The sequence below is a fragment of the Lathyrus oleraceus genome, chromosome 2 (assembly GCF_024323335.1).
Source record: "Lathyrus oleraceus cultivar Zhongwan6 chromosome 2, CAAS_Psat_ZW6_1.0, whole genome shotgun sequence".
Taxonomy (NCBI): domain Eukaryota; kingdom Viridiplantae; phylum Streptophyta; class Magnoliopsida; order Fabales; family Fabaceae; genus Lathyrus; species Lathyrus oleraceus.
The window spans coordinates 24,013,660-24,037,694 of NC_066580.1; the positions used below are offsets into that span (position 1 = coordinate 24,013,660).

At 30.1% G+C, this 24,035-nt stretch overlaps 1 protein-coding gene across 1 annotated transcript; it reads left to right on the forward strand.

Annotated features, from left to right (window-relative positions):
- Positions 1–5,851: 5,851 nt before the first annotated feature.
- Positions 5,852–9,811, forward strand: LOC127121715 (uncharacterized). The gene is made up of 3 exons (XM_051052161.1): positions 5,852–5,978; positions 8,835–9,488; positions 9,576–9,811. Exons 1-3 carry the CDS (start codon positions 5,852–5,854, stop codon positions 9,809–9,811), a joined length of 1,017 nt encoding a protein of 338 aa, XP_050908118.1.
- Positions 9,812–24,035: the final 14,224 nt, after the last annotated feature.

A 24,035-nucleotide genomic window follows, 5' to 3' on the forward strand; every position in this document is an offset into this window, starting at 1 on the left:
CTAAACAAATGAACACTCGAAATTAAAAAAAGTTGCCACTGAAGTTTATTTTTAAAAGGGAAAACGTCAATAAACCCAAAGAGAACAAAAACATGGTCATGACAACCAAAATCAGATTTAGGATTCGATAATGCGCGGGGAAGGTATTAGCACTCTCGCGACATCCATTATGTTCAATTAAACCATTTAGTTAGCTTTGTGAATGTGAGTATTAGCTTAAAGTAATTGATTCCTTCCAATTATTATGATTTTTTTACAAAGGGGAAAATTTTATCTTATTTATTAGAATTTTTGTCGAGACGTTGAATCTCGCTCTTACGGATTCCTAAGTGTGATGCAGAACTCAAAGCTATGTAGTTATGAGTAGCAAATGTTTGTTTGTTGGATGTTTTTAGCGAAAGATGTTTAGGTTGCATTCAAGCGGTTTAAACACCACTAGCTCTTCGTGAAGGGGAGAAATGAAGTGTTGTTTTTTTGTTGCGTCGCAATGGATAAAACACTGTTCGTTTATGAAAAAATTGTCTTAGTCACACTTGGGAGCAAAAGTAGGTTTGATAGGTTGAAGTTTTTTTCATGTGAAAGACAACTAATAGAAAGGCAAGCTATACATCTAGTATCCAAATACTCGGGAAAATGAGGGTTATACATCTAACTAGTCCTTTTTCGTCTAATTTTATTTTTGAAAAGTATTTGATATGAATCAAATCAAAGTCACTTGAAGAAGATGAGTACCCGAAAGGAAAACTATACGGCTAGTATCCAAGTACTCAGGGGAAAAATGAGGCATACGCCCAATTATCCATTTTCATCCGATTAGGAATAAGTTTTGAGAGGAAGATGAGTAGTCGAAAGGCATACCATACTTTTTGTATACAAATACTCTGAGAAAAGAGGGATATATATCTAAGTAGTCCTTTTTCATCCGATTTTACTATGAAAACGATTTAAATTTAAACTGTGAAAAATAGTTGATTTTTATTATTCATGATAATAATAGATCCAGATTAGTCAATTAATAAATTAATTTATTAAAACTAGTAATATAGTTAAAAAATAATTAGAAGGGGTGCAATCATTAATGGGGATGTGAATAAGAAAAAGAAATGAATGGGCTCAAGGCTCAAACTAATAATATATAAATAAAAACAGATGAAAAAATAGTGAGGTCTGGGTACTCATGATTGTCTGATTAAGATGAAACGGTCCTGATATGTTTTTATGATGCAAAGGGCTCCAATGATACTAAACCATATGATCAAGATTTAATGGATATCAAGTACGGACCGTGATGGACACACGTGAGGTTCCTGCACAGGATCCCTCAATTTTTTAAATTAACAACCATTTAGGTCCTAAAAGGTGGCCACCTTTAAAAAAGAATTAAAAGGAATAGAAACAAAAGAAATCATATCCTCTCTTGTTTATCCCTCTCCTTCTCACTCACGATCTCAAATATCTTCATCTATGTTTCTCAATTTTTTCCACTAAAAAATAATACAACACCGATCCTTCTCAAATCAATCAACAACAATGGAAAAGAAGGGATAACATAATAGAAATTTCCATAACGAGTGACGAGGATGGCAAAAGGGGAAGCAATTTTGTTTACGGAGAAGGTCCATTTTCGATGATGACGGTGGCTCGTAGATGTGAACAAGGGCGCGTTTCTGGAGGTGCTTCAACAAATATTTTATGGTGGTTTCATATGTGGCGGATTCTGGTGGTTGAAAACAAGGGTGATGATGTGTTTAGTGGTCACTGACGTAGCATGAAGGTGCTTCATTTTTGGCAAATGGTTTGTTGTTGTAAAACTTTTTTGTCCTCCTTTTCTTTTTGTTTACATAGTTTTATTGTTTGTTTGTAATGTTGTTGTTATGATGTCTTGTTAAGAGGGATAAAGAAGTTTATTGTATGAGGTTTATCATGAAGGAAGGAGTTTGAGGTGGTTGAAGGTGTTTATGGTGGTTTCATGTTAATGGAGGTTGAGGAGAAGATAAGGTTGATAGAAGAATGATTTTCGTGAGTTTTTGTATGCATGTACACGTGAGTCCGAGGGTTTTTGGAGTAGATATTGCTTTTTTGTTCCCCCATTTTCTTGTCTCAATTGTATCTGTTTATATTATAACTTTAGGTTAAAATATTAAAGGGAACAAAGTCAAATTATTAAGCCTGATTAAATGGAAATCAAAACCTTATTTGTTTGAGATAAACCACACCAATATTTTATATTTGTAATCGTTCAACCAACAATAAAAATAAAACAAATTAAAACACTTTTTTTTGTAATTTTATTTATGAAATTAAATCAAATAAATGCTAAATGAATAAAAAACTGAAATAAAAGGAATAAATGAAACAAAATATATGAAGAAAATGAAATAAAAAATAAGAGAAGCCCGAATAAAATTGGAGTACGAGCTACCACTATTTAATTATTGTTAATCCGAAAGCATGAATAACAACAATCTTCATGTAATTGTAGTGGAGAATAATTAAATACAAAAGGACCTAAATCTTGTCATTCGAATAGAGGTGATATGAGTCTTGGCAGGTTGCCTTTATTCGCAAGGTAGACTCATTGGTGATTAAATGAGGTAAACACTCACCCAAGGGCTAGAATTTACTTTTGTTAACAAGATTGGATAATCAACTTCATCCGCTTATGCTGAAAGATTGATCGAAAATGAAGTTGTTGACCAACCACTTAAGCTGCTTACGCTGACAGATTGATCAACAAATAAATTGGATGATCAACTACTCCATCCGTTTATATTTGTAGTCTGACCCACAATGGATTAGATGATCAACCAATTATGCCGCTTATGCTGATAAATTGATCAACAAGGATTAGACGATAAACTAATTCAGCCGTTTATGCTGGTAGGTCGATCATCAAGGGATTGGATGATCAACTACTCTAGCAAATTATGTTGGTAGGCTGATCGACAAATGAATTGGATGATAAACTACTCTAGCCTTTTATTCTAGCAGGTTGATAAAAAATGAGTTAGATGATCAACTACTTCAAACATTTATGTTGGTAGGTCGATCACAAGGGATTCAATGGTAAACTACTTCAGCCATTTACGCTGACAGGTCGATCAATAAAGAATCAAATGAATAACTACTTCTGCCGCTTACATTGATAGATTGATCGACTAAGGAAATGGATGATCAACTAATTTAGCCGCTTACGCTGACATGTTGAATGACAAGGAAAGGACATGTTGGTAGCCATTACTAGGGGTCGTAGTAAAGCCCAGGTTTCATGTTCTTTTTTTTTCTTGCATTTTTTCCAACAAAACTGTCATAATTCACATCATTAACATATACCACAACTCATGTATAACACATAATCAACATGCGAAGGAAATGTACTAAGAATCAAAACACACATTTTCCAACATCACACACGATTTTCATCTAAATCCTACTTAAGATCATTACCCAAGATAAAATCTAAAGAACCTCACATTTTAATCACACGATTTTGACACTTTAAATATCACCTATAATTTGGTATAAATTGGGGTTAGTTCCTTGGATGTTACATTCATAGGTAGGAAAATACATAATGCTATATTTTGAGACAAAAAAAATACATATGAGATGATTTTTACGAGAAATAACAAGCAAACTTTTGTCTTACAACAAACACATTTCATTATAACTACAAGCGAAGACACATATACATAAAGTATTTAATTTGTATGCACTAACAATAAACATATTTTTTTATTTATAAAAGCTATCTATTATAGTGAAAACTGTCCCATAAGAGAGGAGTAGTGAAAACTGTTGACATGACCTTATTTCCTTCCATCTTAGTCAATCCGCCACCATGGAAGCTCATTCCTTTTTTAGAGAAACCTATTCTAAAAAACACTCAATACAACCCCAACATCCAGCTAGCACCTTTGAAGTTCAACAAACCTAAGAAATCTTTTGTCAAAATGGTTTCAAATGTATGCAACATTCTTCTTTGTCAACTACCAATCCCTTGTGTAAAAAGGTGGCAGATTGTCAATAACCATCATAGGAGAGGAGTATCTAGGTTTAGACGTATGTAACTATAATCTTCCCGGAAGAATCATATGGGCAAAAGGATCAAATTCTCTCACAATTGTCATACTGCATAAGTTGCATAGGTACGGATACATACTCATTATCCGGTATAAATACTGATACGGAGTACAACATTTAAAAAAAAACTAAAGTACGGGTAGATTAGTATAATTTTTTTAAAAATACAATGATAAAATTAACAAAGGAATTATATTATTTAAATAAAAATAAAATATTAAGATTAAAAAATAATTTACTTAAAAATAGTTAATATATGCGGAATAGCATAAATAAATCACACTTAAAAAATATCAGTAAATATGAAATCATGGTTGAATATTAATATTTTTCTCTCCAATATCATTAAAAAGAGCGAATTCTAGTTCAGGTTCATCGAGAGAAAGACTAGCAACTTCAAGAATACCAGCTCCATCAAACAGATCTCATTCATCTCCACCAATATCCCACATTTTTGTTGCTCCTTCATTATAAACATTACTCTTTCTCGAGAGAAGACGAAGATTTGTATGTACAAAAACTAAATCCTCAACCCTCTTTGAATTGAACCTATTCATTTTCAATGAGTGAATAATCGATATGTACTCCAATTTCTCTTAGTAGAAGATGAAAAACTTGGTTGTAAAAGAAGTTTTAATTCAATTAAAAAAAGCCCAAATTATACCGACCAAAAAAAAGTTGGGTACGTGGTACCAAATGTGTACCAGTTGGTCTACCAAACTTAAAAATAAATAAAAAACGGATACGACTTTGGCGCGTACCATACACGTACGAATACCTTGTACTCGGTACGTACCCCGTATCGGTACTTTATCTAAAATGGAATACATGTGCTTCACAGCATACTGCGCACCAAATAAGTTGTTCTATGGAAATCGATAGCCAAATAGGAAATCACATCCTTGGGGAAGGGGTTCTTCAAATTATCCTTCTCAAAGCTTGAAGACGTTAAAAGAGTACACTCAGTCACATCTTGGAACTTGGACCAGGGAGTTCTGAAACTTTTTCCATGGACGAAGGACTTTATCCCTTCTTCTATCAATCAAACCTCAACCAATATATGAATTCGTATACATGGTCCTCCTGAAGAGTACTGGCGAACAAAAATTATTTTCGCCATTGCTAATAGTTTAGGAAATCCTTTATGTATCCAATAAGCCCTCTTTCGATATGGCTTTTGGTCACTTTGTTAGAATTCTGGTTGATATTAATTTAGCAAAAGATCACAACTACAAAATCTTGGTAGAACGGGTAGGTTTTTCCTTCTTCGTTAAAATAGAGTACAAGAGGCTACATGAGTTTTGAAGTTCTACAACTGTATTGGGCATAACATAGACAATTGCAACAAAAAGTGAGGCAATCATGAAAAACAAAACAAAAAGAGAGATTCTAGAGTAGATTTGACCTAGTATCCCTTAATTCCTTTTAGTAATGACAATCTAAGTTGCAAGGAGGATGAGTACATCCCTTCAAAAGACACCAAAATTGAAGTAGTTGACCTAACCAAAAGCAAAATACAACCGGTGGGTCAAAGAAGTGGGGTGTGTATCATCTAGCATATGCCTACAATCAGTTCTATTGATTATTCTAAACAATTATGCTTGCTAGGCCAGACAAATAAGAACAATATCAGTTCTAGATCTAGGCATACTAGCTCTAAAGAATCAGACTTTGTCGATGCTACCTAACATAATAAACTAGACACACATTTATCTAAGAGAAAGGATGCTGATTTCCTCAAGAAATCTTGGCCCAATATGGAAAAGAGATGGATGAGGAATCAGATAATGATGATGATGAATTTGATTATGAAGCTTTGAAATTTCAACTGGCTCTCTCCAACATTGAGACTTTGGAGGAGAATAACATGTTGATTGCTGGCCTCTGGCACAATGGTGACTAGTTCATTCTTGACTAAACAATGTCTGGTATAACAACAAGAACCCTAACCTTAACTCTTATATATCCAACATCAAATCCCGTATTATTTTGACAGTAAATAACACTTTGCTTAAAAGTTCTTCTTCGTTGATGAATTATTTTCTATTAAAGTATTTTAATGTTGATCTGCACCTTCTACGTGCTCTAGTTGTGAATGAAGTTCTTTGGAATGCTTATATTGTCTCCTGGTTGAAGTGTAACTATTATGGTTCCCTTGCCTCCCAATTTAGAGATTTTTAAGGAAATTTTATCCTTTGTTTTGCTGAACCAACTTATGTTTCCAACTCGTTCGCATTTTTTGCTAACTTAAGCCAAAATCTTCATAACCTAACTTTTTTTATTCTATTTCTATAGTAATTAAAAGTTACTTTGTAAAGAATAGGCTAGGTTTGCCTAATATTAGTAAAAAAAATTATTGCTTCTAATGTATTTACTATATAAACTTGTTTACTAAATCATGTAAATAAATAAAATTAGTTAAAACTTTAAATGTATTTTAAATATTGATGTGTTTTTGGAAGATCTACTTATTCTAGAAGTATTTTTTTTATATCTGACAAATTAAATTCATTTAAATATAATTTGACAATATTTCGCATAGACTTTTATTTATTTAATTTATATTTTATGGATTATTATCTTGAAATTATAATAAGGTTTAGTATTTTTTTCTGAAGTATTTTATCTTCGGGTTTTATTTTGATTTCTTAATCAATAAAAATTCATATTGATCCCTTAACACTTCAAAATGCACCATGTTAGAACTTTTTGTCTAACTAACGATAAAATTAGCGATCAATTTTGTATTTTTTCGTCGATAATCAGATGAAAATAAATAACATGGTATACTTTGAAGAGTTAAAGGACCAATATAACACATTTTTAAGTTAACAGACCAAAATAAACAAATTAACATATAACCAAAAAAATATTAAATATAATAATAAATGACTTATTGATAATTTTATGATCAAAAGTGAATTAAAATTAAAAAATTAATAAAAATATTTTTGGAATTTTTTCCTTATAAGTAATTTATACATTATTCTGGTCAAACAATATTAACATGGTAAAATATAAAGAATTGTTTATACAATAACTATATATAACTTTATACTATATATATATATATATATATATATATATATATATATATATATATATATATATATATATATATATATATATATATATATATATATATATATATATATATATAATTATAATTATAATTATTTTATAAATATTAATAATTTGTTATATTATATATAAATTTATGTGTCACCTAAATTTAAAGAGGATTTAGGTGTGTTAAATAAGACTTTATTATATTCGTGTCACGATTAAGCCGTTACAAAATATTCCCTCTATTTATATTTTTATAGTTAAACTATAATTATTATGTTCAAGGCCTCCAAAAATTTAAGACGATCCAAATATATATATATATATATATATATATATATATATATATATATATATATATATATATATATATATATTAAATTTTAAAATAACTATTAAATTATTGATAGTTTTGAATATAATTGCATTGACTAGTTTAGTGATGTGAATCTAGTCACATTCTTTGTTCTAAAATGATTTTCCTTGTATACTTACAAATTTTTTTTACTATAAATTAAGGTTACAACTCTGGAACTTTTATCCTACATCCTAATAATCTCTTCTGTGTTCTCTTGAAATTATTAATTTTCATAATCATGGTGAATAATTTTTGGATTACCGATAGAGAAATAATTCAAAACAATGGGCGTACTCATCCTAATGAGTATGAGAATCAAATCTCCAATAATCATTTATTATCAAATACTCGCTTTCAATCACCACACAATCCTTTCACAAGTCTCAACAATTACAATCAAGGTATAACAATATTCTCTTAGCGTATATGTTTTTCTATTCCTATTATATTATAGGTTTTAAGAGTTAGTTCAGTGGTAAGAGTTTAACTTTGTCACTTTAATTTGTAAGTATTCTCAAGAAGATTGAAAATGACATTAATTTCAATTTAATTAATAAAATACAAAATCTTTCTTGCATAGAAATGGTAGCTTCTTAGTTGTATGAGTACCTGATGCACTTTTTTCTATTGTCTTAGAAACTTAATTCTTTGTCCAAGTCAATAGTAGGTTTATGGTCTTCGATCTATTCTTTGGTTGGAGTGTTTCTACGGGGGTTGAGATTTAACTTATTTTCTTGTTTGTTTAATGTTTGTTTTCTTAAATATTCTTTTATATTATCTATTTTTTTGGCCAGGTAATGCATTGGATTGGTACTTATTTACCTTATTTTTTATTATTATTTGTGCTTTATGAATTTGATGCCTCCTTTTATTTATATGTATTATTTTCATTAATAAAATTAATAATACATTGATGATTCACAAGACAAGAATATTTTTCAACCTATAAATGATATATTCATATGTCTTCGGCCTACTCTTATACTTTCCATGACTTATTTGAAAATCATATTCTCTTCTTAAGCCAATAATAGTTTGAGAGTCTTTGTCTTATTTATTGAGGTGAGGTGTTATTTTTGTCTTGTTTAGAGGATTTTGTTGTATTAATGGTGGTTCTAGGTCTTGGGTTCTAGTCTATTTGTTTTGTCTTTGATATATATTTTTTATTTTTAGCTTGGTCGTTCCCTTAAGATATAATTGTTTTCTTTTTATGCGAAAATAGCTAGATACTTCTTGTAATTGATGTTTATTTAAATATTTTGCCTTAGTTTTATTGAAATTTTACTTTTAAACTTAAATTCATATTTACTTCACATATTAAATGCAGGGAGGTATCAAAATAATAATATTGCTGAAGCTACAACACAATCAATGGTTCGATTCTCATTCTCTAGCAACAACCCTTCCTCCTTCCTAACACCAACTCGATATGGTCAAACATTACCTTTGATTTCAAGAAACAGTCCTTTCATTCCTTCGTATTTTCCAAACTCTCCTCGAATTCCATCATCGAGTTTAGGAAACACTCGTCTCATTCCTTCTTCTCTTCCAATCTCCTCTCAAATTTCTTCGTCGAGATCATGCAACACTCCTCTCATTTCGTCTAATCTTCCATACTCATCTCGAATTTCCTCATCGATTTCGGGAAACACTTCTCTCATTCCTTATCATCCTCATAACGCAAATCAAAATTCATCATCCAATGGTGTTATAACTGGATATCAGAATTCTTCGAGACCAATTCTTCAAAATCAAATGAATTTTCGATATTCTCCATATCGTGATTGTTCCAATCATACAAATAATATCAACCATTTAGTATTGAATGATTCTAATCCTCGTTCAAGGGTTGATTTGAATAGCTACCAAGGTTTGGAGGATATTGCTTTACCGAATGCAAATCCTAACAATAATAATAACAACACTTTGGTATTGAATGATTCCCATCCTCCTTTAAGGATTGATTTGAATAACTACCAAGGTTTGAACAATATTTCTATACAAAATTCAAATCCCCCTCATTTTTTTCCTATTAAAACTACTGATTTAAGCATATTTTATTTTTCAGGCCATGGAAATTCTAGTTGTGATTCAACAATGGAACATCATGTGTTTAATATTGGAGAAACTGATGCTTTGAGAGAGCCAGTGACTACCTCTGTTGTAAGTTTTAATGAAACACAAACTCAATTGAAAGAGCTACTTCTTTTCAAGGATGACACAAATACATTTCCAACCAGATCGGTGACTGAAATTGATGATTCAAATGACGATGAGCATTTGGATCTCTCACTTCATCTTTAAATCACGATTCAATATCTTTTTTCCTTTTGGTTTAATGAATTATCAATTTTTTTCCTAATAAAATTTTAGATACAATATAAGCCTCTTTAGAGATTTGAGAGGCCTCAGTTTATTTTATATGTTGTATTATTCACAAATAATATAATGGATGAGTTTCTTTTTAAAGGCATATAACAAATTAGTTTATCCTTACATATTAATGCATTCATCCTTAAATATAATACTCTATAATAAACTAATACTTGGATGAGATGAATCCTTAAATATAATACTCTATAATAAACTAATACTTGAATGAGATGAATTTATTTCAGCCTTATTAGAGAATAACATGTTTAATTTCTTTGAAAAGAAAACTTTTATGTTGGCCCATATGTCTGCCATTCTTAAAAAGGGAGGAACCATCTTTTTCGGTGATTTGATTACTTCCATTGCTAGGGCGTTAAATCTCAACGCTGAGTTAGCCACCTTGGAACCACTCCCTCACCGCACCATTATCTTAAAGTTTTTGAAAGATATGAAATTATGCAAGGTGCGGCGAGCAGGTAATTTTCACCTCATGATACATGGTGCAGCTGTACCCAGTGTTGTTTTACCTTGCTCTCAGCGTACAGATGTGCGACATGCAAGGAATAGGACGTATGATCTTGCTGCTCCACTCTTTACCGGTCATTTGCCACCTAACGTTCCTATGGACGATGAGCAAGGGACCGATGATGAGTATGACCGGTGCGACCAGTCACCCGCTCATGATATTCCTACTGCATCACCTGCACACACTGCACCTTCTTCCTCTAACCATTTTGCAGGTACCACTCCCGGTTTTTACATCACCGAGGAGATGTGGCGCGAGCACCTGGCTCGTGAGGAAAGGCGTGACACCCTTCTAAACACCATAAACCAACAACTGACAGATAATATGAGTTTTATGGTAGCTTCCCAGCAGCATAGTGAGCAAGCAAATCAGACTATCACTGAGTCCTTACTTGCGATCACTAATGAGCAGCATCGCCAGCGACAGGCTAATGAGCATCACTTCGCTCTTATCGAGGCCACCCAAGGATCTCTCTTAGGTCGCTCTCAGCAGCTGCAGGAGGGACTTAGTACTCGTAGTAGACGTCATCGACCCAGGCATCCTGACCAGGGCGGTGACGGTACCGGTGATCACCCCTAGTCCTCTCACTCTCTCTTCCAGGTTACTCCTACCCTATCTCATATTGAAACATTAAGGACAATGTTCGGTTTAAGTGTGGGAGGAGATTTTTATCGCTTTTTATCGTTTTCCTTTATTTTTATCGCTTTTTATCGCTTTCCTTTATTTAGTATGTTTTGTTTGTTTTTCCTTTAAATAAAATAACATGTGTCTGGCGAGTCATCTGTGTAGTGTATTCGCATTTCTCCCATTTCTTTAACCTTACCACAAAAAAAAATTGAGCAAAGAAAACAGTACATCTTGAACATTCAGGCTATAAGACAAGTTTATGACGAGATGTTAAAGACTTGGGAAAACTTTTTCTAAAAATCGGTATTGTCTTAACAACTTAGGCTTCATGATTATAAGAGTCGATCCCGATACCCCATATGTTGTGGCCCCAATTTTTGTTCCAAATAAGTCCTTAAGTAGTTTATCCTTGCAGTCAGCTTCGGCTTAAGCATGCTCTACGTAGGGGACCGATGAAAATAAGTGAATGATCATAAAAATTCTTGTTTTGTTCTCAAATCGTATGAAAATTCGGGCTAGGTGACTCTCACACGGTCATTTAACCCAACAAAATAAAGACATATGCGAAACATGCAGAAGAAAAATAATATATATATATATATATATATATATATATATATATATATATATATATATATATATATATATATATATATATATATATATAAAAGCCTATTTGTTGGTTGGTTCAGAGGTATCTGGTGCTGAACTTGGTAGGGTGGATTACGATCCAATCCCCCACAACTACAAATTGGGTTGAATAAAGGGGTTACACCAACTTATGTACCAGAGCCTCATGCTTAAGATCATAATCACTAACCGATCACTTTATTATGAGTATGTACGGATAACGGGCTTAATGTGATTGCACCTGAATGAAAAGGACTTTGAGAAAACGAAAAGAAGGCCTAGGTTTGGTGGGGTAATATGGATTGATTTGTATAGGAACGAAGCGTACGACCGCATTTGAGGGAAGTGTCACTACAATATCCTTAGTTCGATTCGTTAGTACCTATCGATACATTCCTTGAATGAACTTATAAGTCTTTTTGCCTTGAATTAAGTCTAATTGATACTGTTTTTCTTGCATAAACTATAAAGAGTTTTGCTTGAGCACAAGCAAAGGTTTAAGTGTGGGAGAATTTGATCACACTGAATTACACCGTGTTTTTGACTCGGATTTCACATGTTTATTAGGACTTTATTATCATTTTGTTTGTATTATGCTCTCTTTTATGTTGTTTTAAGATATTTAGCACTTTCTGACCCTTTTAGAAGAAACGAAGCAAAAAGACCTAAAATTAGGGTTTTTCGGCGAAAATTGTACACATGGCGTTGCACATGGAGGCCGCTATAGGAGAAGCCATGACTCATCAACCCTTAACCAGAAGGTAACCACCATGTTCCCATGATCTTTCCCATTTACACACATGGCGGGCGCCACATTTGGAAATCACGTTCCCACTAAGGAGAAGTTGGAGGGCACCATGGTCTTTGCAAGCTGCTGAAATCCTCTATAAATAGTTCGTTCCATTTCATTTTCAAATCATCCAACTTAGTTTACAACACTAAGCCTATATTTATCAATTGTAAAAGCGGTAATCCGTCACATCGGGGGGTTATCGCACCTTAGTGAGATTGAGTTGGGTCACTTCGAGTTGCTGTCATCTTTATCTTCAGAAGTCGGAGGTTTATTTTTCTTGTACCAGATTTAAAGCCCTCTGTTTGGAGCAGGTTCTTATTTTATCGCTTTTTATTTATTTACTTTCTGTCTACGCTTTACTTTATTTATTTTCCGCACTCGCTTTACTTTATTTATTTTCCGCACTCGTTTTACTTTATTTATTTTCCGCACTCACTTTACTTTATTTATTTTTTGCATTCGCTTTACTTTATTTATTTTCCGCACTCGCTTTACTTTATTTATTTTCCGCACTCGCTTTACTTTATTTACTTTACGCACTTTACTCGTTCTTTAAGCCTTACATTCTAAAACAAACTTTTCATCATGATCAATACCGTTGTGTTTGTTTGTATTACCATGTTTGGCTAAATCATTTTAAAGGTTAGAATGTAAGGATCGCGGTTAAAGTAATGTTTCACATATTGAATCTGTAGAAATACTTTAAAGGTTGTTTTGATTTTTAACTTGAGTTTTCTAAAACAAACTTGGTTAGTTTTAATTATTCAAGGAGTGCGAAAGCATCATGGCTTAGTTAACTAGGATGTTTTATCACTTTAAGGAAAAACTATTTTTGAAACTGTTTTCGGACGCGTTGATAGATTTAAAATCAGGAAATTCCTTGGGTAAACTTTCCAAATCAAAATCACTTTTCAACTAAGTTTACGAGACTTATTTCTTAAAAATAAGTTTACTACTTTAGCGTTATGCGCACCTTTTATAAGTGACAATAAAAGGCCTTAATTAAAGGGTAGACTCGGTTCTGAATACGCGAAAGCGACATTTCCTGTTAAATGGATTCTTTTCAAGAGTAGAAAATATTGCCTTATAAGTAGTTCTATTTAGACAATCGAAACATCACTTAACTGACGTGATATACATTCAAACCTGTCTTTACCTGCATTTATTATTTACCGTTGTTTTGCAAACCAAATATCTCTTTTATACCGCCTGAGATAAACACCATAACGATAGTAATCGGTAAATTGACGATTTGGTCTCTGTGGGATTGATATTCTTTTATATTACTTTGACGCGATTCATGCACTTGCGAATTCACACGATCAAATATCCTTAGGTTGATTCGTTCTTCTTCAATTCAAACTTGTTGATAAATGATTAATTAGTCATTTTTGGCACTTTGAATTGATGATAGCTTATCCATTGGAGAAACATATGTTCGGTCCTTTCATTTGTTGATAGATGATCACTAAGTTATTATTTTATAACATTTAACTATGTCATTTTAATTCTTGCACATATCATATACTTCATCATTAACATTTCATTTCATCTTTATACATTATTTGTATTGCTTTATTTTGTTATCTAATCTAAAATAAAATAAAAACATGATAAAAATGGAAAATACTAAAGAGACTTAATTCATCTTCATTGAGACTAAGCTTGGAGTATTATGGATATTATGGATTTTGTGTATGACCCAAGATTAACATGGAGTGAGACTTAGAGGACTTGTTAATACCCCTTGTATGGACTTGGACTATTGTGATTGACCTATGAACAACATGGAGTTTATGAGGACTTGTAATATTTCATTGCAAGAATGACTTTCATTCATGGCACTAGCTTAGGGAGACATGCTTTGTTGATTCAATTATCCGTTTGTTAGCTTATGACACAATGCACACACAAGACTTTCTCTTGTGCTATCTTATAATGAGATCATTTATTTCTTGCATCTATCCCTTGAACTTTTCATGTATCCCTTTTCTCACTTTGGTGTACTTTTTTCCTCGCTTCCCTCTGTTTTGTTGTTGCTTGTTAGCTAACCTTAGGAGTTAGGATCATCACCACATTTCATAAACCATAAAATAAACCCTTGATCCAACATCAAGCAGCATTTTCTCAAATCAATCTAAAAAATACAATAAAATATGATTAGGATTGCACGCCACGAGCCTTTAGTGGTGAATAAGGAAGGAGAATGGAGTTTTCCTATCCTTATTTTGAGTATTTTTGACATAAAACGCTTGGCATGGTAGTTTGAAATATTCACCTTCACTCATAGTCTTTAGTATAACCTAAAGTCAAATAAATCTCTTTTCAAAACATAAAAACAACATCAACTCATCAAACTATATTTTTGCGCCTTAGGGCAATATTCCGAAAATCCTTTTTCAAGGTATAAAATCAACCAACAAACAAACATTTTTTACCACGAACTACAAGGCTCTGATTTCTCACTTCAACAAGTGAGCATACGTAGGCACGAGGGCCCAAATCCTTGGAGAGAAAACTAATAAAAAACCCACTTCCACTCTGTAAACCTTTAGCAAATAAGAATTATAATCACGAAACCCAATCAAGCGAGAGATTATCTAGATGGTTTCCATCGAGTACGATGGATGTGAGGGGTGCTAGTACATTCCCCTTGCATAACCAACTTCCAAATCCGCTCATGGTTGCGATGACCATTCTTTTAGGGGTTTTCCTTGATATTTTTCATTTCCTTTAGAATAAATAAAATCTGATGGGGACTCTTTATTTTTCACATAGCGACACTCTCCTAATTGGTTATTCAACTCCTTTAATTTAACTATAGACAATCAGTATTGTGCAATGGAAATTGGGGAAGTTCCCAAAACTAGATCTATGGAGAATTAATGTTCACTTTGAGGAGGTAAATTAGTGACATCCTTTGGAAACACACATCAAATTCACACATTTCCAAAATTAGAGAGGTATCCATTCTCTCATTCATATCCATAGTGAGAATCAAGAGAAAAGCTTTATCTTGATCAAACTGAAAATTGACCATTCTAATAGTAACTTCCAATAGTGTGGTCATCATACCGTCGGGGATAACTTCTACGACGGGTATGAAATAGCTTTCTCTTACCACAAATGTATATGAATTTGGCGAAAAGACAATCCATCCCTAATAACATATTGATCCTCTTGAAAGGAAAGCATAACAAGTCGATCAAGAAAGAACGACCATTCAAAGATATATGGAAATATTCACACAATCATTGAATTTCTACATTATTATTTGTTGTAATGGTGACTACCATCATGGATGGTAGATAGGCCGGTTCTAATCCAATTATTTGCACACACTCGATTGAATGGAAGTAATTTGATGTTCCACATTTGAAAATAACAAATAAAGTTTGGTTATACTTGTAATATGTACCAGCTATCAGGTCGTTGTTACCCTTGGCTTTCTTGGTATCCAAGGTGTAAACTCTACATACTCATCTTCCTTATGTTAAGTGAAATTTCCTACAGGTGTTGCATTGCGGGAGGGGGATGCATTGATCTCGCACCCTGAACTTGTTTCCATTTAGATGAAAATCCTTTAGGCTTCAACAATTGATTACTCCTACCATAATTCCTTTGAAATTAACTTGCTTACTCTTTTTCGGCTGAAATATTCTTCAAATTGTTATGAATAATGTAGTAGCATTGGTGCAACAATTCTGCATAAGGATCGAACCCCTATTGAGAAATAATATGCTTAATCTCCCATATGAGTTCAAACTTAAACTGGTTGATCTTCCGCCTCGTATCAAGAGCATATAGAGCCAGACAAAAATAAAAAGCCTTGCCTTTAAACATTTTTGTTACCTCAGCTACTAACATATTTCCTTGGTGAAGTTACTGGAACTCTAGCTCCTTTTACACCCTTAGATTTTCTAGAAAGTACACGTCTAAAAATACAATGTTAAATTGATCCCATTCATTCAAAATAACCTCAGTGGTCATACGAGACAAGGCGCTGGTCCACCATGTTATTGCTAGACCTCTTAGTATATTAGTTGCAAAGGTTACTTTCGCCTCTTCACTGCATGGAGTCACATGGAAGATTCTCTCTCAGTCGTTTCCAAAAATAGGAATGGGACTTCTTTCAAACTCAGGTGGATTCATCTTGTAGAAATCCGAAAAAGTTCTTATTCACCATATTGTGCTGGTAGGCTGAGGTTGTGCATTACCTTGCACTTTTGTATTGTAATTTCAGAGTACAATTTAATAGTGGGTGAATTAAACTTGCTATAATTTTTTGGTATTTTATGCAAGTTCCTTTTATTTTTATTTTTCCAAAAACAAGTGATGTATTGCACTATGATTAGAATGATGTTATGCAAAAATTTGAAGTGCATAAAAGTAAATGACACAAGTAATTATACTAGTTCCTCTTTCCAATCAAGGATACGTCGAGTTCCCTCATGCCCATGAGAGATTTTCACAATTATTTGGTCTTTGTACAAGCCTACCACTAAAACTTCTATTAAACTATTCTAACAACAATAAAAAAGCACACCACTTCCTTGATTTTCAAATCCCGACAACTATGGTGAACTTTGAATCACCCAAATTCAAAGGACTTTTCCCAAGAAATTGACAGACAATCTTTCCTATTAGAAAATACTTGTAAAAAGTACAACAACTTACAAAAAAAAGCACCACACACTTGGCAAATATTAAAGCAAACAAATAAATTTTAATATAGACAGACTTTGCAACATACTTGATAAATTTGAGAGTTTTTTTTGCTTTTATGATATCTTGAAAATTTAATTGTCTCCTTCAATGAACATTTCAAGAGTATATAGACATTTAATTTCTCAAATGTTTTCACAAAACTTTTTCACAAATGAATGAAAATTATGCTAGAAACGTTTCTCTGTCATATATTACTGGAACTTAAAAATATATGAAAATTCTGTATGAAAAGGGAGTAATTTTACTGTCAAATGATTCTACTATTTAGACATCACAAGACACCCTTTTTTAAATAACTTGCAATGCTTGAAAACAACCATAAATAATTTGCAATGGTTCAAGAAAGTGATTCATGGAAAAAATACAATGAAGAGGTATCATGCTGCTTCATATTTTTCCAAAGGCTATAGAGGTAAATTAGTTTACTTGTGGATGTAAATCAATTTTTCTATCATAAATGTTCAAAAAAATTGAGAAAAAAACCACTAGGTAAATTGATTTACATATGGAGGTAAATCCGTTTACCTTTTTTCCTTTTCTTAATATTGTTTTGGCAGAGAGTATATAAATCAATTTACATAGTGTAGTAAATCGATTTACCTTTTCAAAAACTTTAAGATATTATAAGTTAGAAGATACAAATTGAAACAATTAACGCATCAAAGTTTATGTTTAATTATTGATCACCTAATGCTTATAACGATTGAATTGCACATTGTACCTTGGTCTATGATCCCATTCCATTGAAATTCAAAACTTATGCAAACTAGATACATGATTCCAATCAGTTTCTTTTTTATCTTTCTTGTAATATATGGTTTTGTCTTCATCCAAACCAAGTTATGACTGATGATGAACATCTTTTTGACATGTATTATTTGCATCATAAATTCATGTTGTTGCTACTGCATCTGCAATTGACCTGGTTTGATACCAACCGTGACACCCTAAATGATATGCGTCTAGAATCATAGTATTTAACATGTTATATCAGGAACATAGTACAACCAAAAGAGTATGTATAACATCTGATACATGTACGATAAAAGATCCATAACATAGTACATGTACAAAACAAATGTCGATACAAAACACTAAACAAGGAAACACAACAGATCAACAATGAAGATAACTTGGTCTTCAAATACTTTAACACATCTTGCATTTTTTTTGCCTTGAACCGAACTACCTGAAATATTAGATATGGGGTGAGATACAACTATCTCAGTGTAGTCCTAACTAATATTATCCTCATGATACTAATACTATATCGGATATTAGATAAATAAAAATAAGAGGAATGAACCTAATTTAGCTTCATACCACATGTGAATGTCGATTTCCTAGTTTCACAAGCCATGTAGAGCACATGAAAGGGTTAGCATAGTGGACGTTCATAACGATCTACTAATCCTATAACTAGGGTGAGGTTTTAAGGTAGGACCATCTTCCAATTATTAGATCATTTCCACTAAGGTGAGGTTTTATAGATTACCCTTCCTTCCTTTGTCTGGATCACCTTCATAATACGAACTACAATCTTGATAAAACTCGAGGAGTCTCGACATTAACTATACTCATTATACTTGATTCCTTTCAGAATTGATACTATCGGTAGTTTTCGAGTTTGAAGTGCCATTACACTTCCAGATTTTTCTTACCATGGGATTCCAACACAATTCCTAGGGTTTCTCACTATATGTTTCTCCTTCTTTTAATTAGTTAGGAATTTAATACACTATTAATACAATTCATTAATTAATTAGTGATTCCTAACTATTACTTAGAAAGACATCACACACAAGCAGGGTAAAGAATCAAAGCATCAATTACACGAGCTAGGATTTTCATGAATGGACAAAAGTGTGAGTTAGGTATATGTTATGACCACCTGTAGTGACGGCTATGATCCATAGTGGCTGCTACGACTCATATTCGTGCTCAGGTTACCCTCCCATATTAAATTCATAGGTCGGATACAACCGGCCATAGTGGGTGCTATGGCCCGTAGCTGTGCCCATAATCCTTGTTTTTACTATTTTGTGACTTTTATCTGCAACGCATCTATGATTCCATTCGAAAAAGCATGCATCAACTCTCATATGGATAATCCTAATCGTTCACCAATTCGCATACAATGAATAACAATCAAGCAATTCATTATTTTCTCCAACTTTAATTAAATGAAAACATGTTTTAACATACAGGAAAGGCTAAAAATTAATCTAACATAACATGCAATTACCAGCATACACTAGTCCTAATAAAGAGAATCACATGATGAATTCAAGTAAGACAACACACAATCTCATGAATTTCAACTCCGCCATCATGTATTGGTCCTAAAGATTCTAAGCCCCAATCAACATCTAATAGAACCCCACATTAGAACCTGATTTCAGGACGAAGATGAGATGGTTGTGATAATCGGTTGTTGTTTAAGCCACTTGTAGGATTCAAACAACTTGAATATGCCACATGAATAACAACTAGTCAAGATTTCTTCTTCCCTTTTCTCCTCTTCCACTCGCCCTCTCTTCTCCCCGACTATCCTTCTCTCACTTTCTGATTTTCCCAAGGAGGAAAAATGATTTCTTCACAAATTTTGGCTTAAATATCATCCATGGGAAATGACTAATTTGCCTTTACTAACCAATGTCATGGCTCCTGCTTATGCCCGCTAAGCTAAGCCATCATGAGATTAACATTCTTAATCTAACTTAATGAATTACTACATCATAATATCACCATTTAGTTAAGACTAATTGGAGAGTGGGGGATATTACAAAAAAAATTTATACAGTATTATTATCTCAAGAAATGGTATAAATATGTTTAAAAAGTTATTAATATTCTTTTGGTCGTATTTACTGTTTTTTTTATAATTTTGATTTACTTTAAAGCCTTCACTATTTTCAAAAAAATGTTTATTATATGACATTTCAACCGATTTAAAGCATTCACTGGTAAAAAGTGGTCTGTTTGTCATTATTATACTAAAGTTTTCTTAACAACAACCCGTCGCACGCGGTTTGTATAAATTACTATATTTATTATATATTAGTAAATATGCAATAAATAATATAATTAGTTTATTAAAAAATTTAATATAAAGTTTAATTTATATGATATACATTAAATAATAAAATAATTGTTTTTTTTATAGAATATATAACTATGGTACACATTTTGCCTAAATAATTACTTAGATTAAATTGTGAAGATTAATTAACAGTTTTAAGTATTCATCACAAATATCTATGTTTAAACTATGGTAAACATTTAATAATTTTAAAATATAATTAACTTTATGGATAAAATCTATATTTAATTATTTATTACAAATATCTTTACTTTTCATATTTATCACATTTCTTACGTATTAAAGACATATATGTGTTTTGTAGTTTTGATATATATTTATCAATTAAAAATTTTGCATCCCATGTTTTTTATATTAATCAATGATAACTATTTTTCCAATATATATATATATATATATATATATATATATATATATATATATATATATATATATATATATATATATATATATATATATATATATATATATATATATATATATTCACAAACATTTCTCTAGTATTTATGTGTATGATAGTATAAGTGACAAATCTGTGTCTTGTGTTTTTTAAATATTAATTAATATCAGAGATTTTATTTTTAATAATGTCTTGCTAAATTTATAAAATGACAATGTCTTGTGCGTGAATGTTATAAAAAAATTAATTTTGGTATTATAAGTATTCATTTTTTATTATTTTTTATTTAATATTTAATTTTATCAAAAGTTATTTATTATTTAATCTTATGAAATATTAAATTTAACTTATTAATTGTTGACAAAACATTTGTCATAGTAAAACTTATTAAATTACTTATTGTGTTTTAGAAAAAGAACGTGAAAAAATGAAAAAAAGATATAATTGGTGTAATAAAATTATTATAATTTTTAAATTGACATTATTATAAAACCAAAATTGTAATTAATTATTGAGTGCATACATTTTTTGGTAGAATATTTTTATCATAAATTATAATTAGTTTATCATACGTATTTTCATTTTTAGGTTGAAGATATTAAAAAAACTATTTTTTTGTTTGTAAAACTAGAAAATTTAACTTTAAATATTTGTCCAATTTAGTAATTGTATGTTCAATTTTTTATTTATTAAAAACTCACTTTTTGGAAACAAAGTGGCGAAATTGAAGTTAAAAAAGAATTATTGTTAATATATTATAATTATTTTCATCCAAAATAAAATATTTGTCCCGTGCATGAACAACTCATACAAACAAATTTTTAAGTGATTTATGTTAAATAACTAAAAAAGAAATATTGTTAATATATTATAATTTTTCTTATTTAAAAGAAAATATTAGTCTCCTGAATGAATAACACATTCCAACAAGTTTTTAAGTGGTTTAGGTTAAATGAGTAACATGAAAAAAGTGCAAAAAAAAGTTTATAATTACCATGATATAAATGTTTCCATTATTTTGTCGATGATATTAAAAAATAACAATTTTAAATAATTATTTAGTGATGAACATATATTTTGTATACGCTTTTGTATGCTCTAATAATTTTTAGTGATTATTTTTTTAAAACAATATTATGAAAATATTAATGTGTATAATTATTTAGTGATAAACATATATTTTGAATACACTTTTGTATGCTCTAATAATTTTTAGTGATTATTTTTGAAAAAGAATATAATATGAAAATATTAATGTGTATTATAAATTTTCTCATTGACTATATTTAAATTTATTAATATTGGATAATTTTATTTCGACAAAAATTTGACTTGTATTTGTTTATATAATAAATTTAAATGAATATATTTTTATTATTTTGTAAACAATATAAAAACTATTAAATTTAATTAATTACTTGTCTCATGCATTAAAGATAAATTAAAAATAACACAAAAAATATATATTATCAAATGACTTATAAAAAAATATAAATATATATGTGTTAAATATACAAATAAAGTTAATTAAGTTATATAAAAATAAAATAAAATAAAATGACTTATTTGCAAAAATTATAACATACGTGTCAAATAAAGAATGAGGGTTATTTTTGATTTTTTGATACTATCATGTTTTCTAAAGTTTTATAGGTGATAACTAATTAAAGATATAGTCTTAGAATTGTTTTAGTAAAAAACCCATAAGATTTTTTAAATTATTTTTAATCAAAAGTATAAGTCTATTAAAATCTATATGAAATTTGATTTTTGATTAAATTTTAAAATATTTTTAATTTTAGGAAGTGAAAAGGAACAAAACATGAAATGATTGAAATTATATTTGTGTCTCTCATCATTTAATACATTTTTTAAAATAAGGTCATTAAAAGTATAAAAATTGTTATGAATACATATTTTATAAACTAAAAATTTCTCATTTTCTTATATTAAATATATAATAGTGATTGTAGATCATTCAAAAACTGAATTCCTTCTAAATAACATTCATTTGGTAATGATAATAATAATAATTATCACTTATTTACAAGTATAATAATTAAAATAATATTATTTGCTTTGGACAGAATTGACTTTAATAATTTAGAATAATATTAATAATGAATACAATGTTTATCCAAATTATTCATTATACTATTTGGTGATAACGACAACTATTATGTTTTTTAAATTAAAAATTGAAAAAACAAACCTTGAAATGTACCGTAAAAATATTTTTAAATATAATTCTCTATCATTTCTTTTTTTTTTTCTTTTTTTTCTTTTTAAAAGTGTGAGTCCATTAAAATATACGTTTACAATTTATTTTAAAAACTTTTTCCTTTGAATAGTTGAAAAGGATAAAAATACTAAACAATTGAAAATTTATTTTAGTCTTTAATTGCTAAGTTCAATATTCCTTTTTCTTCTTATTATTAGAATTGTATTAGTTTATTAATAAAGTGTTTTGAATTGAGTTAACTCTAATATTTTAGAAAACAATTGATAATGAATAAAATATATTTACGCAAATGAATTATTTAATTAATACTATATATATATATATATATATATATAATATATATATATATATATATATATATATATATATATATATATATATATATATATATAATATTCATAATTTATATGTTTATTGTTCTTTTTATAATTAAGTAACACATTTGAAATTGACATGTGTATCTAAATACATTTTATACTATATCAAATTGGATAACAATCAATAATAATGCACACAACTAATTTTCCATTTCACGAGTCTCTTTTTTTTATATGATTATTTAATATAATTGAGTTTATATAATCATTGTTCATTTTATAATTAAGTAATATATTATAAATTGACATGTGTATTTAAAAACATTTTATATGGTATCAAATTGAATATCACTCAATAATGGTGCACATCACTAACTTTCCATTTCACACTTGTCACTATCAAAACAATATCTATTTTATTTTAACCAACAATTACCTTTAATTAAGAGATGGATTATTTATTTTCAAATATGAAAAAAAAATCTCCAAATTGTTTTTTTCATTTCAAATTTATACGTGTATCTAAATATATTTTATACTATATTAAAAAATTTACACATACGGATGCACGAGTATCTTGTTAGTTTATATCTAATGGGTGATGATTGATAGCTTATAGCTTATAACCGATGGCTGATGACTGATAGTTGATAAGTTAATTGAAGTGTTTGATAAAATTAATATTTTATTTAACTGATAAATATAAAATGACATATTATTTGGTATTATTTGATTTAATACATAATTGTTTTATTCTAAATTAAAATAAATTATAAAGGTCAGTTTTTG

What these genes read in the sequence shown, in the direction of transcription:
- LOC127121715 (XM_051052161.1), top strand. Translation starts at nt 5,852, where the DNA reads ATGGATGAGGAATCAGATAATGATGATGATGAATTTGATTATGAAGCT. An exon ending in TGCTGGCCTCTGGCACAATG is followed by an intron (nt 5,979 to 8,834) that starts GTGACTAGTTCA and finishes TATTAAATGCAG; the next exon opens with GGAGGTATCAAAATAATAAT. An exon ending in TGATTTGAATAACTACCAAG is followed by an intron (nt 9,489 to 9,575) that starts GTTTGAACAATA and finishes TTTATTTTTCAG; the next exon opens with GCCATGGAAATTCTAGTTGT.